This window comes from Calypte anna, chromosome 2 (genome assembly GCF_003957555.1).
Source record: "Calypte anna isolate BGI_N300 chromosome 2, bCalAnn1_v1.p, whole genome shotgun sequence".
Classification (NCBI taxonomy): domain Eukaryota; kingdom Metazoa; phylum Chordata; class Aves; order Apodiformes; family Trochilidae; genus Calypte; species Calypte anna.
The window spans coordinates 135302556-135321479 of NC_044245.1; the positions used below are offsets into that span (position 1 = coordinate 135302556).

At 33.9% G+C, this 18924-nt stretch overlaps 1 protein-coding gene across 1 annotated transcript in view; it reads right to left on the reverse strand.

Annotated features, from left to right (window-relative positions):
• Positions 1-18924, reverse strand: part of CSMD3 (CUB and Sushi multiple domains 3) — a 552597-nt gene that overhangs the window by 415123 nt on the left and 118550 nt on the right. The window contains 1 exon segment of the mRNA XM_030444571.1: positions 1736-1930. Coding sequence (XP_030300431.1) covers positions 1736-1930 — 195 coding nt within the window.

The following is an 18924-nucleotide window of genomic DNA, read 5'->3' on the forward strand; positions in this document are numbered from 1 at the left end:
TTTAAGCCATTTTTGCCTGATATTAAAACTTAAATCAAGAATGTGTCACATTCATAGGTTACATTTCAGTGATTCGTAACCACTACTATTAAAATGCTTGTCTTGTTTTTTTTAATTTTTCTCTGTAAAGCTTTTACCCCTTAGATCCTTCACTGATGCTGATCAGAGAGAACTGTCTTTTCCAAAAAAAATGTTTTCCTTCTGCATGAGAGTCAGCAGTAAATTAAGCCACCTCTTCATTCTCTTTTGCATACAATAAAAAGTTAGAGTTCATTCAGCCTCTGAACAAAACGACAATATTGAAACCCAGCAGAACTTGTTTCCTCTTTCTCTGAATCATTTCCAAAGTGTCAGTTCTATACTGCCCTAGGGAGTGATACTATTCTGATAACGGCCTCTCTAAGTCAAGAATATAAAGCAGCATGGTTTTCAGATTCTTACATGGTAGTCTTCTGCTTACACATTAGAAGTTATGGTTAACCACAGGACCACTTTGGCAGTTTATCACTCAGATTCAAATTTACACTGTGTATTTTCATAACCCCTTGCCATACAAACAAAATCTGACCAAAGTTCTACAGAAAAATGTTGCGTGAAAAGAAAGTACATGTAACAATGTGACTGTGATGACTGCCTGGCAAGTGGAAGCATCAGGTTCAAGTCTCTCATCTTTCTCCTTTAAAATTACTGGTTTTATGTCAGATAAAACTGTCAGATCAAGAATTTGAATAATGGTCCGTTAGTCTAAATAGAAGTTTTGTGCAAATTAATATATTCTTTTCTATGATCATCTCCACAAATGAAGCTTCAATTTATGCCTTGATCATGTATTTTCTTTGTTATTACCTAGTATCTTTCTGGGAAGTAGGATACACATTTCCCATACATAACTACTTCTTCGGAGTACTGGTTAACAGGGTTTTAACCAAACTGAATTTTTATTTTTTAATGATAAATTTATCAGAATGCTCACATCTGTTGGAATGTTTTTCTAGTCCCTGCAAGACTGCATCAATGTTTTCAACAGAGATATATTTTATATTCTCTAAAGTTAACCTGTGTATCCAGAGAAAATATCTAAAGGTTGCCCAACATAACAATATTTCATCAGCATACATTTTTATTGTATTGTTGTGTATATGATATCTCAATTTTATCAGCTTAGCTCCTTTTATTACTGTGCCACATTTCTCTCTAGTAGTCTCAGAAAAATTTCTAACATAAGGGAAAAGGATTTGACCTACAAGGTTTGTAAGAATGGAAGGGATATCCCATGTAGAAGGCTTAAAATATCAAAGCTGACTAAGAATGAGAGGAAGTCCCCCTAGCTGTATAGTTTTGGTATTTTCATACTTTTACTCTCTTAATATCCAAATTAATACCTAACAAAAAGTCAGTCCTTGGGAAGTATTAATGGATTCCAAATTTACACTCCCGAAGCTGTCAACAGGTTGAACACAGATGTTTTCATCTTGCTTACTGCTAGGTTTCTAGTTCTTATTTCATTACATGTATTTAAAAATAAATGAGAAATACCATTTTAATAGGATGGCGACTTAAACATTAGTAGGTGTTTATGCTGACACACATCATGTGAGCAAGAGATCATAATATTCAAAAAGGCTTTTCTTTGTATAATCACAGTCAAGTTAATTATTCAAACAGATTTTAAAGTTATTCATGCTTATAAATATGATGCTTAGATTCAAGAACAGTGCTGTAGCATTTCTCTTACCTCTGCAGATAGGAACAGGAAAGTCCCATGATGCTGTATTCACAGAGTTAGCTATGCAAGTAAGCTGAGGGTGACCATCCAAAATATATCCAGTTACACAGCTGTATCGGATTTTGTCACCTACATCAAATCTTGTACCATACAAGATGCCCTTTGGTGGAACTCCTGGATTGCCACAGGAACTACTCTGTAATTCTGAAGCAGAAAAAAAATTATTACTTATAATGTATTTATAAAGTAGTACTACATTGTGCTGTAGAATACTACACAGAAATACTACATAGAAATTATAGAATACATAGAATACTACACAGAAATTATGCCAACTTTGGGCATATAGTGTGTTATCTTGGATATTATACAACTCATAACATGGAAGTGCCATTACTGACTTAGTCTCTAAAGTGTCTGTGTATGTACCCACATAACCAAAGGTAAAATATTACATGAAAATGAACATGAGGCTTTCCTTAAGATCCAGATATATAAATATATTTTATTTGATATCAAAGAACACATTACATACAAAGAAGAAAAAAAGGAACTTGATATGTTTCTGTGTCTTAATTATACAGATACAAAAAAATAAACAAAACTCTAATACAGACACATCACATTTGAATCAACCAAAATGAAGAATAAATAAAAGTACTCGAGATAGAACACTAGGAGAAGGTTTTAACTAACATAAGCCTGAGCACGATCAGTAATCTTTGAATGATTTAATAGATTTTATATAATGAGGTAAAAGTAACTGATTAATTGATTTGATTAAAACTGATTAATTGAGAGTAACTGATTTCTGAGCAAAGTGTTGATTAATTTAAACATATGGAATACCATAGATCTGGATGACAAACTCTAATGCAGACCTTTAAACCACTGAGAATCCAAAAGGAGTTGCAGCTCTGCTGTTTGATCTCTGAGGACATTAATTAGACTTCAGGTTTATTAGGTGGTACACTCCAACTTGGTATTTGACTGATGATTCAGCATTATAAATAGCTTGATTACAGAATTTTCTGTCATTTACTGATGAAGTCCTTTAGTTAATGAACATAAAAATATAGACTTTGTACAAGTCTGAGAAAAGGAGATTTCATAATCTCATCCTGAGCTCTTTAAAGTTTGTACAGAGTATGCTTACCAGCATAATGCTAACAGAGAAGAAGCAAATCAGGTAAACACATACTTGGATTCATAGCAAATTTCCCTAATATACAAAGTGAGGAAACAAGATAAAAGAAGGGTATATATGTATTGTCTTAATTTATTTTCTTGAGTTCCGTGTAATCAATTGTTCTTCTGTATCCCTCATATGCTCATGTGTGTGCACATATATATATAAACATATTTAATTATATTATGGAAAAAAGAGAAGAAAGAAAAATACTGTTCTAATAGGTTTCAGTTAAAGAAAAAAGTTATCAAAGACATCAAACCAAGCAGTATGGATCATGAGATACATTTAATTGCTAAACTTCATGCCAAGAACTTAGATATATTAATAGATTTCTGATACCAGCTATGAAAAAAGCTATGTAACAGTTATTAAAAGAATCCAGTATAGTCAAATATATATTCTGTATATGCTAGACATTTCTATAAATGTGCTATATATACAATATATGCTAACACTGTATTCATCTGCAAGACTTATTGTATCAATCATGTTTTGATGTGAATATGTTGCACATGCCTATTAGTTGCTGTTGTCATTGCTACAAGTGCTTTCTTTATCTTACACAATAAACTCTGTGGATCTGGACCTGACTTTAATAACTTTATACAAGGACAATTATACAGTTAGCCTGCTCATGATCATTTCAGAGCTCACCTAAAGTGGTATTCTTACTACTGCTTTATCCAGCTAAGTTTTCTGTCCTCCAGCAAAAGTCTCCTGTGCTCAAATCTGCTTGCAAGCTTTGTAGAGAAGTCAATGCTACAGTTGATTCCGGCATATTTATTCAAAGGGATTTCTCTTAAATCCTTTAAAGGTTTTCAAGGCCACTTGAGTTCCGACTTATCATCGCAGTATGTCAAAATAGAGTTAAGAATATCATCCTGTGGATTTTGGTTATCTTATGTATCATATTATATTAACTTGAAAACCCTGCCTGTAAACAGTGTTTGTGATTTTTGGCTTCTCCAAGAAGAGAAATCTTTCAGAGGCCTTTATTTATTATTGGTTTGTAAAAGGTCAGAAAAAGATTCCCTGTCCTTTAAAATGAAGAATATAAAGATTAGTGATGCCTTTAGCTGTCACTGTCTAAAATTGCTTGCTTTACTCTTACTGCTGTCTCATCAAAAATTACGCACAGAAGGCAACATATTCTTATGAAAATATATTTTAAAGCACCAATTAAAAATCATTCTTCTTCTAAAATAAAACTCATTTTCCAGCTGCAGTACTATCTGTCTTGCCAAAAAAGAACATCTAGCATTTTCCATTAACTTTTTAATGTCATGAAAGTCTCCAGTAATTGTATTACTACTTCTAACCCTAGAACCAAATTTGTTCCTGATTCTAGATTATAAAGTAGAAAATAAATTGTACACTTTAAAATGTATGTTTCTTCTGTGACTATTTTTATCTTCAACATTCACAAATGCTTTATTCTGAGGGGGGTGGATGCAATTCACCCAGTAACTAAATTGGTCTTCTTTGATATGTAAGATATATTTTCACACTGAATGTAACAGTGTACTACAGCTTCCAGCCATTTAAAGCTATGGATTGCTACCTTGAGACTGTCATCTGTAAGAGAACACAGGAACTGCTAAACCAGATTGTCATTTTTGTTCAGTTCTTAACAGATTTTTTTACTTCAATCACATTCTGATATTCAGTAACGATATGAAGTGTGGAAAAGTATTTCCTTTTAAATTTGCCATATTGTAATTTGGTTAAACTTACCCTTGTTCATGTGCTCTGAAAGTAAGCAAAATTGAGTATTTTTAATCCTACTCTTTACATTTTTATTGTGTGGCTGTTCATCTTTTTAAAGTGAGCTCTCCCAATTGTTTCAATTTATTTATGACTAAGAATTTTCTTTGCCCTAGATTTAATAGTCAATTATTTCTGAAATTATGGACACTGTTTGCTTACACCAAACAAAAATGCTTTTTATAATCAATATTACACCTGTAAGTGAGGTGCATATTAACTTACTTGTCCTCTCCATTTTTTTCCTGTTGATAAAACACAGGGATCAAAATACTCTTTAGTGGTTTTCAATAAGTTTCTATATTTAATTAATTCCTATTAATGTCCCTGGGAATTCTCTTTAAAGACTCCGGGTAAAATATGCCTCGGAGAGTTCTGTTTAACAAGAATGGACATGCCCCTTTAAAGAGTTTAATTACTAGAAATTCAGTCACTTATAAATACTAATTAATAAGCTATTCAATTTAAATGACGTAAAATATAGTAGCTTTGTGAGAGTCCTTTCAAAACCAAAGCTGTGAAAAGTTGAGACTATGAGCATCCACTCAAGGAAAATCAAGTCATAATCAGATTTGGACATTTCAAATTTACTTTCTTATTATTCAAATTTTAAGGAAGGAATTATTTTTTTTATGTTACTTACTAAATGAAGAGTAGCACCTGAGCTCCCTAATATATTAAAATTACATTATTTGATGTCCAAATATCTAGGTCAACTATTTGCAAATATTCTAGTAAAAAATGAATTTGTTATATCATTTTATTGATGATGAGCATTCAGCTCAGTGGAAGCTATTAGTATATTTCTCTGCTGAAGATTAATATTCTTCAGACACGAAATCTGATACTTAAATTTAGGAACAGAAATATTACTTTTTGAAAGGGTTGATCTATGCGTGTATCATAGTTTTTGTTCACAGTTATTACAAATAATTATGATCTCATTAGCACCGACCTAAAGTGATTGATGTTATGAGTATAAAATGTACGTCTTCACGTGTAGTCAATCTCTGAAAAACCTATGGAATATCCCAGTAGAGACTAGTATATGTTTCATTTATGATTTTAAAAACTGATTATTCCTGTATCCCTATACTGACAGTTTGGTTATCTCTCTGTGTTATTGCATGGCACTAGTCCTAGACTGCTTGTTCACTCATGTCTGCTATTCCAAAAATTAAGTTCTCTGCCAGAAAAATCTAGCTGTGGTCCAGGGAATATGCCATTCTTTTGGGATAGTTCTTGGCATAGCTGGAAATACTAGAACATGGCTGCACATAGACATCCCTTGGAAACACAACACATCTATGTTGTTTTATTCACAAGTGAAAATATCTTGTTATTGAAGACTCAAGACTGACTTCAGGAGTGGTGCATGTAATATGTGTCTATTAGGAAAAATTATAAATTTGTAACAATATGAAGTATCCTGAAATTTAGTTATCCAAAATTCACCTATATCAAATTTTGTAACGGTATATTTTAGTTGCACATATTTTTCCAAAGGCTTTATAATCTAAAGAAGTAACCTAGATCCATTGTGTCTACCTCATAATAGTAGAGTTTTGACTTTTTTTTCTCAAAGCATGTATTTTACTTTCTTTTCCAGTCTGTCCTCATGATGTTGCTCTTAATATATGAGTTAGTATGGTTTAGATTTAAATCTAAAAAGGAATAAATGAATAACTGATGAGTACAGAAATATCAATGTGTTCCTACATGCATATTGAAATATACATTTAGACACCTGTCCCACTTGAGTTTACAGAGTGGGGTAAAACACAAGAAAAATATGGAGGAGGTAACATCCTTGTAGTGAAGGAAAAAAATATACAATTTAATATCTTAATATCTTAAACTTAATATCTTAGTGACAATTTAACTGCACAAATATGTATGGTGCGGAGACCTAAGAAAGAGACATTCTAAATGAATACTTTAAAAAGATCTTCCATGAACAATACAGATTTATTAAAATGAAGACTGAATGGAAAAAAAATCCTCCTCCCCAAATCCAGGTTTCTCCTCTGCATATTGCAATATGAGTGATTACTCTTTGATTGGAATAAATGTATCACCTCAAGATAGAAATTCAGAATGAAGAGTCACTATTCTGAAATTCTCATTTCTTTATAGCAGTAATAGAAATAACAGTTTGTCTAATGACCAAAACTACTCTGACGTTTTGCTTTCTGCATTTCACGTGGGTCAGACAAAAGAGATTGTCATATTCTGGTACCTAGGTATAAATAGGCAGGCAGGAAAAAAAGGTAAAACATGGTTTTAATTCTGTTCTAATTGCTCTTTCCTGATAGACAAATATTTTTGTAATAGCAACCTCACTGAGGATCTCTACTGTTCACTAAAGATAATACAGCTAATTACATTTAGCTAATTACATATTTAGCTTTTTTTAATGAGTTAAAGTAATAATATCATATAATATATAATATGTATATAATGTAATTCTTCTACAAGCAAGAGAAAAACAGCAACAAGAAGTACAGCAAAACCCCTCCAGGATATGTGAAGGAAATGAGTTATAGTTATAGTACTGTAGTAACATTGATGCTGTGAGCCTGACAAATGTAATACAAGAAATGGTCCAGGGTTTGCAATGCATTCCTTTCAAAATACCTGTTTAAATCAGCTAAAGTCGCAGTACAGCACTAGAGAGATGAAAGACCTTGCAAGAAGACATCAGTCCTAATTTTACCATATGACAGAGTAACACAGTGCCACATAAGATCAACAGGAAGATGATCGTAAGTTTCAGATCTGGTTAAATCTGACATTTCCCCATCAGACAATTCTAAAGTGTTACCTCAAGGGAATGACAAACAGGTAAAGCCTGAATAGTTAACTAGGAGAGCTGTACAGATTTCAGCACCAGCCACCCTTCTTTGCCTTTACCAAAATCCACCTGACTTTGATTAAAGCTTTATCTGCTCTTCTTTTCCAGTACTGAGGGCACCTGTTAAATCCCAAGTGTTTAAGGAAGGTAACATAGTGGACATAGTGCATGGACTGAGAAAAATCACTGGAGACTCCATGAAGTTCCAGAATGAGTGCAGAGTTGCCAGTGTCACAGAGATTCCCCATCCACACTGTTCTAGGGGTATTCAACACTATCAGTGTAGTTCAAAACCTGAGGTACTGTCTCTGCCACATGGGATGGTTGTTCAGCTTCCCTGGTGGATGAAGCCCAGACAGATGCACCCTCTGTGCCCACACCAATTGTAACAGGATTGATCCATTTAGACTGTGGTGATTCTCAGCACGTTTTGTTGGCATAGCTGTATTCCCTAGATAGCTAGGAACTGTAATTGTATAATTGTATTTATGGAGCAAAGACTATTTAAGAGCCCAGTACAATCTAAAAATATAATATTAAAACCTATATCAAATCACTATTCCTTCTGCAATATTGCTTACTATGCCTCTTAGAGTTATACAAAAGAATTTACTCTTCAATTTCTAAATTTTTATGGTAAGACATTTCTCACAATATTATTTATTCTTCTTGCACTGTTACCTCTCCTTATTTTGCTTTATGCTAGGTACTATATAAATGTTGCATTGCTCCTCACTGACACTCGTGACCTGGAGAATTTACAGTAACCAAAGAAATGAAAAGCTAACTGAATTTAGGAAAAGGCAGCTTACTCACTAAGGTAAACTTGCTGCCCATCTCAGAAGCCTCCTGATAGCAAAGGTCACCTGAACCAACTGATAAATAGTCAGAGGATACACACACGTGTCCATAGCTAATCAAGCATGCCTCACAACTGACTAATGAGCCAAGGTTTCCCCAGCACAGGCCTTCTTCACAAATGATGTCTTAACATTGAAGGCAGAGAAAGGATTTTGACATAGGAGAACTGAGCACTAGATGGCACCTGAAACATTTAGAGCTGCTATGTGAAGAGTAACAAAGATTTCTTTCCATGGTAACATGAAATTTAACTTTTTAATATATATTGCATATGCTTGGTATAAGCAGGTGTTGATATATATAGGTTTATATATAGAATTACTATTACGAGACACTGTAGTGCTCTGTTAGAAGCACAAATGTTTGATGCAGTCTGATCACTTCACTGACTGCCTGCGTTCTTGTTTTCAAAGCACATGCTGTCTCTTACAGTGAAATTTCAGTCTAGTTTCTACCATTATTTTTGGCATGAAGTACTTCTTAAAAAAACTGTTTATAGAAAACACATTTTACAAAGTTAGAGCTATATATCTGTACTTATTTCTAAATGTTAATGTTTTTGCCATTTTTGCAAAAGAAAGGTAGGATGTAATTCTGTAATTTATTTTTCATTGATAAAGTTTTAGGTTTAGAATTTTCCTTTATAAAATTGAATCAGTATTGTCTCCAAAACCTGCACCACAGTTGTTTTTCCAGCACTACCATTTCTTCATGGAATTAATGTTCTTACTGTACTTGATGGCACAGTGTCCTAATCAGCCTTCTGGGATGTCATGATGACATTACCAAAGTCTTTAGAGATCTTTTCTTTTTTGTATTTCATATTGAATTTCAACCAGCAGGTTGAGACTACAGCTCAGCAGGTAGGATATGTAGTGGTTAGACAGCCTTTGTTTAGTCAAGACGAGATCACTGGGATTATTTTACTGAATGCTCTTTTAGTAGCCTGTCAACAAAATGTCTTTTTTAGAAAACATAAACTCTACCCTTTAATGTAGATCAGATGGAATTTAAAGTCCTTAATCCAAGCTTATTTTTAAAGTATTTTCATGAATACTTCATAATGCACCAGAACATCTTTCAGATTATACATGAATATGATACAATGTATTATCTGTCATTAATATATACGCATACTCTCAAGAATGTAAACTTGTGGTAATGCATAAATAAATGTAAAGTAAAAACACTGCATTCTGAAATACAACACATTGTGACTCAAAATATTTTTAAGAAAATTCTGAAATAAAATGTCCACTCCATGTCAAGATGGAAGTGTAATTCCTTCTCTTTACATTGAACTGTATTCAAGGATCTTGCAGTCAGAATACATCTGAAAATACTGCTGATATATTAAGGAAGAGTAAATTTATAATTAAAAGTATATAACTAATAGTAGTAAAATTGTTTTATTTGCTCATTTTTCTCAGTGTTTATGATATGACTCAGAAATACACAAAAATCAGATCTTGCATGATGAAGTGCTATTTCGAAGTTATTTTTTTTCTAACTACAATCATACCTTTTAGCTCTGAAGCAAATGGCTACTAATAAAGTCCTATTTATTAGAAAAGGTCTCTTCAGTTAATGATCATCTCAGGTATAATATGAATTTTTCATTAAAAATGTCCAAACACGAGAACATTTAAAAATGCTGGGTCAAGGATATATGGGTGATTCTGCTTTTAACAGCACTTATGCTGATAATTTTGTAGTGCTTAACTGCAGTATGGCCTAATGACTCTGCTGCATAAGTTGAAATAATACATTACTGATCTTGTCCAAATTGCTTTCATGATGATTCATTAACCAGAAAAGACGGTGTGATCAAAGTAATGGATAATAATATGAATAAATAAACATCTGAGACAGACCATTCACCAAGAGCATATAAAAAACCCTTTGAATAAGTTATATTCCACAAAACTTTGGTTTATCACTCAGTGGTGAGCTGTGCACCCACAATATTGTGACTTCCGAAACAGTCTTCCACATGGGAGGAAAAGCACGTCCTACTCCAAATACAAAAGCATTAGGTTTTCTTTTCTTATCTAGTTCTTATCTAGTTTCACTTTCAGTAAGAATGCCTGAATTTCCTTTGCTTGGGAAGCAGTTATCTGTAATTATTACTTTATTTCAATGTTTATTACCTTCCTCTTGCAAGAATTACCATTAGTATTGATATTCAGGGTTCTATTACACCTTCATTGCATGGGCTCCTGCATTTCTTAGAGAACATCTCCTGAGCCTCAGAATTTGCATGTCTTGTCATATATTGGAGACAAGTTTCCTGGCACATTTGGAAAAATACTTTCAGAAATCTCTAGCATAGAAGAATGAGTGTAGTGTATTTTCTGATGAAACATGATTTTCTTATGCAAGTCTTATTTTAAATGTCTGTAAAAAGAAAAAACTTTCAATCTGAATTTCTATTAACAGTCTTCTATAGGCAAGTATCTATGGATTTCTATATGGGGAGGTTGATGAAAAGTGTTTATAATTTTTTTGTTCTCTCTAATAGTGAAAAAAAAGGAATACTGTGATGCTCATTATTTGAGTACACTATTGTCTCTGGACTATGGACTATTATGAGTATGTTTTTCAAAGAAATCAGAAAGGGCTATTTGTGATTTCTAGTCTGAGTCCTGTAGGAGCAGAGCTCAAACTGTTTTCTTTGTTATTCCTGCATCAAAATAATTCTGAGACATAAGCAGTAAAAGACATATAATCTTATTTTATAGATAAAGTGATGGAGAGCATCTGCAAAATAATTAAATGATGTAGACATACTAACTTTCTTTCTTCAGAGTCTCTTTTTTAACCAATATAAGCTTGAACTCCCATTATCAGCCTTCTCTCAAATCATGCTAGCAGCCAGAATAACAGCTACTTTTCTCCACATCTCTTCAGGTTACCTGCTGTGGATTATTCCTCTCTTGATTAATCTGTTATTGGAATGAGTAGAAATGGTCATAATTTGAGAGGAGAAAAAGATTTATCATTAAAATAGTTCAAGATTTTAATTAACTTCTCATTAAGTATCTGTGTTGGCCTCTGTTTCTCTGGCTGTATTTACATGACAGATTAATACTGAAATAGCCATGCAAGTCATGTATCTGAACTTACTGGTATTCCTATATTGAGAAACCACTTGAACAACACACCTTCATCTTCTACTTTTAAACGCTTAATATTCTGTTCTTTTACTGAGAAGAAGAAAAACGTTCTGGGAAAAGAGAGGCTTAACAGCCTGCTGCAATCCTGCACAAATCACTGTGTGACAGCTCTTAGGTAGTGTTCCTTCTGGTCCTAACTCACCTAAAGCTCATATATCTGATACAGATGTTTGCAAAACTTCTATAAGGAGTGACAGATTGGTGGTTTAGGAGAGCTAAACAGTTTAAAATTAATATATGTTGTACAGCAAGGCTGTTAGCACAGTGTGAAATGATAAAGAATATACAGAAATGCATTTTTAGGTCTATATCTGACACATTCAGTCATGTGATGTAGAATTCTACTTTAATATGTAATGATAAAAAACAATTATACACATCAGTCGGCAGACAAAATATATTTTCAGCATTAATTTTTCATTTTTAGTGGAATGATGCTGATGAACTAGTGAGCGTTTTGGTTTAATTTCCTTTCCTTTTCTCCCTGCAAAAGAGAGGTGAACAAGTAAAACAAGAAGAAAGATCCATTTTTTAGTTTGTTTCTCAACAAGTTTAAAAAGGGTTTTTTTCAGTCAAGGAAATAGACTCTTTTTTGTAGCAACTGGAGAACTTTTACAATTAACATTAACTTGGTTAACAGATGTTTACGGTATTAGTTTACTGGGTAAATAGAAGATTGCAAGGAAAAAAAAAGATGGTATTGGGGGCAAGGAAATTTATGCATGTCCAGACTTATCAACTCCGAGTTAAATTACATTAATCTGTAAGCTGAATAAAGCTCTATAAGCTGAAACTTGGAGTATATTTCTATGTTTCTGTTTCTGCAGTGGTTAAGAAGGAATGTTTTCATTTAAATATCTCCCTACCCTTAGCAACTGGATATGGATTCAAAGTATGTGGACTGTACAACAGGCATGATTCACAACATAAGCTTTCTTTTAACACATTAACCAGCTAGAACTTTTTTCCAGCAAGATGTCATCTGTAAAAAGAACAATTAAAAAACCCCCAAACATAATTTATGAAAGAAATGCATACATCCATATGTTCATATCATCTCTTTCTTGGTTTTGATCCTTCTCCCATGACCAGGTCACCCACTTAGGGGATGAAGGAAAGGCTGTTCACTTTAGTAGCCTTTGACACCATCTGTCACAGCATTCTCCTAGAGAAGCTCATGGGTCATGGAATAGACAGGTGTACTCTGCACTGGGTAAAAGCTGGCTGATGGCCAGGTCCAGAGAGTTGTGCTGAACAGAGTTAAATCCAGTTGGCAATATGTCTCCAGTGGTGTCCCCAGGGCTGAGTTTTGGGGCCGGTCTTGTTTAGTATCTTTATCAATGATCTAGATGAGACGATTGAGTGCTTCCTCAGCAAGTGTACAAGTGACACCAAGATGAGTGGGAGTGCTGATCTCCTTGAGGGCTCTGCAGTAGGACTTAGGCTGAATCAATGGGCTGAGGCCAATAGTATGAGGTTCAATAAGACCAAGTGTTGGGTCCTGCATTTCAGTTGTAACAGTCCCAGACAACTCCACTGGCTTGAAGAAGAGTGACGGAAAAGCTTCCAAGACTAAAAGGAACTGGGGGTGTTTGTCAAAACCTCTCAGTATAAACCAGCAATATGCCCATGTGCTCATGAAGACCAAAAGTATCCCGGCTTGTGTCAGAAATAGTGTGGCCAGCAGGGCTAGGGAAGTGATTATTCCCCTGTACTCAGCACTGGTAAGGCTGCACCTTCAGTGCTGTGCTCAGTTCTGGGCCCCTCACCTACTAGAAAGACATTGAGGTGCTGGAGTAAGTCCAGAGAAGAGCAACTAAGATGGTGATGGGTCTGGAGAAAAATTCCTTTGAGGAGAGGCTGAGGGAACTGGGATTGTTTAGTTTGAAGGAGGCTGAGAGGAGACCTTATTGCTTTCTACAACCAACAACCTGAAAGGAGGCTGTAATGAGGTGGGTGTTAACCTCTTCTCCCAAGCAAATAATGATAAGACTAGAGGAAACGGCACCAGAAGAGGTGTAGTCTAGATATTAGGAAGAATTTCTTTACAGAAGGAGTATTTAGGCACTGGAATGGGCTGTCCAGGGACCTGCCACCATCCCAGGAGGCATTAAAAAATCATGTAGATGAGGGAATTTAGGACATGCTTTAGTGGGCATGGTGTTTTTTTCCACCTTGGCAGGCGGACTCAGTGATTTTAGAGGTCTTTTCCAACTGTGACAATTCTGCGATTCTGAGATTACTATTTTGATTAAATAAATCTATTTTGAGTTGATTTTCATCTGAAGAATGTTTACCTGGTGAAATTAATTAGCATTTATTTTGATAATGGTGCTTTGATATTTTCTATTGTTAATTACATCTAAAATTCAGAGTTACTTTTTACTCATTTCAGAATTTACTTGGGCTTTAGCCTCACTCTGCATTTTGGTTTTAAATAGTCTTACATTTAAAAACATTTATTTTGTTGAAATCTATTGCTTTGTAATTCCAAACGTATAACTGTGTTTGAAAACATTTTATACTGCATGGTTTGCTACTTAGGGATTGTTTTGAATTATATAATTAACTAAATGATTTTTCATGAAGCCAATATATCCCATTTTTTCTAGATGTGTCTGTTTCCAAACTATTTTAACACAGGTTAATGTCCTGAAATCCATTATAAAACATAGTATTTAAAGTACAGTACATTATCAGGACACTGTATCTTGGCTTAGGAAATTAATATTTTTTATTTCAAAATAGGTCAGCAAAATGAATCACTCATACTGTAATTGGCCCTGATACTGGATTTAATATTGGTATTGGCATGAAGGTGTTGTGAAATTTTAAAAGTTTCTTTCGAATCTGTTTTCTACCTTTTTTTTTTCCTTATAGAGGTTGTCATTGCTAGACCGTAACAGTAATTTAGAAATCCCATAATTCAGTGCTATCTTTAAGGAAAAAATACTGCTGAGGAGAACTGTTGCAAACACATCTTCTAGCAGCAATCAGGGCAACTATACAAATTTTGAGAATAAATTGAAACATACAAAGGCTTACTGTTAGCTCTCTCACTATCATCATCACTTTGTTCACTGCAACTTGCTATGTATTCTGCTGCTACAGACATGAACACTTCTACAGGCAACAGCAAGAGATTTTGAGAGCATTCTGGTTTTCTTTTTTTATGCAAGGTCTATTTCTACTATTGCATGCAAATGCTTCCATGTTCTGTGCATGTTTAATAGGATGTAAAATAGGATCACAGTCTGATACTATCCAGAGGGCCTGGCTAGGGAAGCAGCAGAACTGAGTCTCCTCATTATATTACTACAGTCTGTGATAGAAGTGACAATATACTCTTCCCTACAAGAAGCAGTAGAAGTATAGGTTGCTTACATTTGTCAGTATTTTGTTATGTTTTCATGATGAAAAGTAACTTTGATGATGGGAGAAATATGGGTGCCACGGTGTCCTAATGTGCACACCTTCTCCTTCTTTAATTTTTTGCTTTCGTTTCTGCAACACCAGAGATCTACAGAAGTAGTGATCATGCAGATCGTCATATATTTCAAGATGCTGATTGCAATGAGCTGCCTAATATTCACATTATTCACACTGTTAGACAGTAAAGCAAAGATCTCATCAATGCTCCAGTAAATATGAAATTATATAGATCAATTGATTTCATATTGGGGCAACTGCTTAAATTGGGGCTTAGGTTAAATTAACATAAACAGCACCACTGACACGTGGCATATTTTGCATTTATATCAATCTCAAATTAAGCCAGATTTTGACTGATATATTTTGTAGATTAAAAGGAGGTAGTAGCTTAATATAATAATCAGTTATTTCTCTGCAGATAGCACCTAATTTGCCTTCATCCAATTTCTTTAACTCTTTCTGGTTCTTCCTTTTATATCTGAAAGAACAGCTGTCTCTTGAATGAGTTCAGAAATCAAATTCTGAGGTTAGAAGTAACATGGAACAATAATCCTAGAACCTGAGTTTCTTAAGCCTTGGATCAACAGAGTCAAATGTATTTTAAGATGACATCTGGTAGCTTTATATGTAACACAAACTGTGTAATTAGAGGGATTATTTATTTAACTGTTATAGTTATCTCAAAGTATTATTCATTCAATAATAGCAGTGTTTGCATTAAATGAAGATTATCAAGTAGCATTCTATTGATTTGTGACACCACACTGGCTATTGTTTGTTCCTTTATGTTTAGAGAATATCATGTGAAACTTAATAGGAAAATCTAAGCTTTCTAATGACCTAGAAACATCTCAAAGTATGAATCAGAAAACACTTTCAAATATACCAAACTACCATAACTACATTATGATTTTTTTTTAAATTTCTTTTAAAGGGCTTTTTTTGTCAGCCGGACACTTACCTGCTCCCTTTTTCCAAGCAAAAAAGATGTAGTTTTTCTAAATATTTAAGGACTATTCCTGAACTGTGAAACTAATTCTTAAACGCCCTCCATTATTCTCACAGACCTCAAGCTGGGATCACTGAGTTATCTTTCATTTTGGTGCAGCTGCAAGAGGAAGACATGATGTAGAAGGAAGAATGGCATTCTCTAAGAAGACTCTGTTTAAGAGACTCTAGAAATCACTGCTAATAGGAATTTAAGTAGAAGGCAGGCCCCTGTTATAAATATTTGAAAATGAATTTCCAAAATAATGGACATTTTTTTGAGAGGAACTTCATGTGGAGCTAAGAGGTACTCATGTTTATTTGTATTGATGCCATGTAAATGATTAACAGAGACCAAACAAATTGCTTTCCTAAAGCATCCCTCTTACTCCTACAGCTAAAAAATGGAAGGCTACAGTGCCCAGTTCACATAATAGATATATACACTTTAAATTCATAAAGTTTGACATGGAACCCAGATGATATATTGTACGGATATGTTTGTACTCTTAAATGTTTATCTGTTTCAGTAGTATCTAGCCAGACTATTTAAGTTTCTATATTACTTTATAGGCAGCTAAAATAGAGAAAATGTGAGGCTGGCCATTGTCTTTCTTAGCTTTAGTAAACGTAATATTTAGCAACCAACTTCCGATCACTTCCCTGGATTTTAATTTACTAAATGACATTAAAATTAATACCCATGATCTCTATTTAATAAATTATAAAAAGGCATTAAAAAAACCCCAGCTATATCAATCAAAAGTATAAGACTAATATTTCCTTTAATCTTACACCCCTTTATATACAAACTCAGAGCTTTAGAATCCTGAAAGTATCCAAAAAACTTTCAGAACCAGCTTCCTATCAACCAAGAAGTGAAAAATGAGTGCTGTTAATCAAAAAGTTTTCAAACAATAACTTTTAAAAATAGCAGCTAATTTAAAATGTAAAAAATTATTTTCTTTCTCCCAGTACTTTAAGACATACCCTTTAAAGTACAAAATATCAGGAGAGGAGATACACACTTCTTAGAAGAAGTGTGACAAAGTACATACAATGTGCTGGAGAAGTTTAAAGCACTTACGATTACCAACTGTGCTGGTAACCCAAATTGAGCTTCCCTGGTTTAAATGTCCAGAAACTCATAGGTGAAACCTCTGCTGACAGTTTTTATTTCTTTCTTTGTGCAATTTTTGGTTCAGTTATACTCCCTATCTTGACGGTGCCAGCATGACCTGAGTTTCAAGGATGGTAAACAAGTCACTTGAGGAAAATACTGTCCCCAAATAATCCATTAGAAAGGCTGGCAAAAATAATCCTTTTAACATAGTCAAAAGTGAACATGTCACAGAAGTCCCTTTTAATTAAAGTTCTTTCCCAGTTATGATTAAAAAAGGTGATAATAGTGCTGCTCAAATAATTGCAAAAACCACTCCTGCTCCACAGAAGTAGGTCATATGCATCAGTCATTATTGTTTTGCTAGACCAAGTGCTTAAATATCACTGTCATGCAAAAGCAAAACAAAATAGAGCAAACAAAATATAGCACCAGGAAGCAAAAAACCAGACTTTCCAGGGCAACAGGTTATAATAAATGTAAACATCTACAATGTAGAAATCTATGAACTGTTCATCCACATTCCATTCATAATTAATTGAAAGAAGCATCTTTAAAGAATAAATAAGCAGATTAATGAATGACATCAGATTTAGAATGACGCTGAATAAACCAAGTTGGGTGGATCATTATTTATTTTCCTTCACACATTAAATTTTTCTGCACATAATGCAAGTTTTAGATTTTTCAAAGATGAAATAAAAAACAGTTATCTAGCTACAAACACAGTAAAACAGTTTGGAAATATTCCTCTCACAATGATTCTATGAGAATAACTACTACAGATACTGCAGAAAGAACTTTCTATTTAATCTGCAATAAAGTGAAAGTGGCTGCACTGTGCCCTATATAGTTCAATATAGGGTCCCAGTCTTCATCAGACATGCCTGTTGAAAGTTGATTTTATTACTTTGCCTTGTATCAAAATTCATTTTTTCCTCTATAATTTTTGACAGAGGTGTGAAGGCTGGACATCTAGTAATAAGAATACATTTAATGGATTTAAAAATGACACAAGATGTAAGCAGAAACATGACATGAGCAGGGATTTCAGAGACCAAAATACAGTTCCCTGAGATAACAGCCTTTTAATAAAGATGGAACAAAAGTTTCTGTTCCACTGCATGAGCACTGAATTTTTAACATATACATGAATAAGAAATGATTCATTTACTATAAGAAAATAACAAAATAACAAAATAATGAAAAAAAAGAGAACATTCATGGAAAGGCACAATATGTAATATATGATATTGTAGTATTCTCTCATCCATTATATTTTCTTAAGAAAAAGAAGGCTGAAGTCAGGAAAAAGCAAGATAAATTACCTAGATTGATTTTAGTCCCCTTTCCTGTTAGGAACTGACTTACATACAAAAAGTGCTTCCACGTTATGTATATATTTATTATTATTATTCACGTACTTAAATTACTGTTGGTGTGGCACTGAGCAACAGAGGTTATACATAGTGCAAGTGTCAGGGTAATCAGGCTATAACTATGCCTTCAGTTCACCTATACAAGTCACAGCAATGTAACTGGAAGCTGTACAAATGAACCAAGGGCAAGAATTCAGTCCAAGTCCTGCAGCCCTCTGGAGCACTGTGAAACTGCCAGTTTGCATTAGGGGGTATATTCTTGCTTCTGATATTCTGTGAAAGAACTGATAATTAGAGGTATAAAAGCAAAGTTTTGTTTCCATGATACTGACTGCTGATTATTCTGATGCACTTTTTTCTGTCCAAAGAACAGGTATTATTTGGTCATCCTAACTTGTGGTCAGTCATTCCAAATTAGAGGACAGATTATACC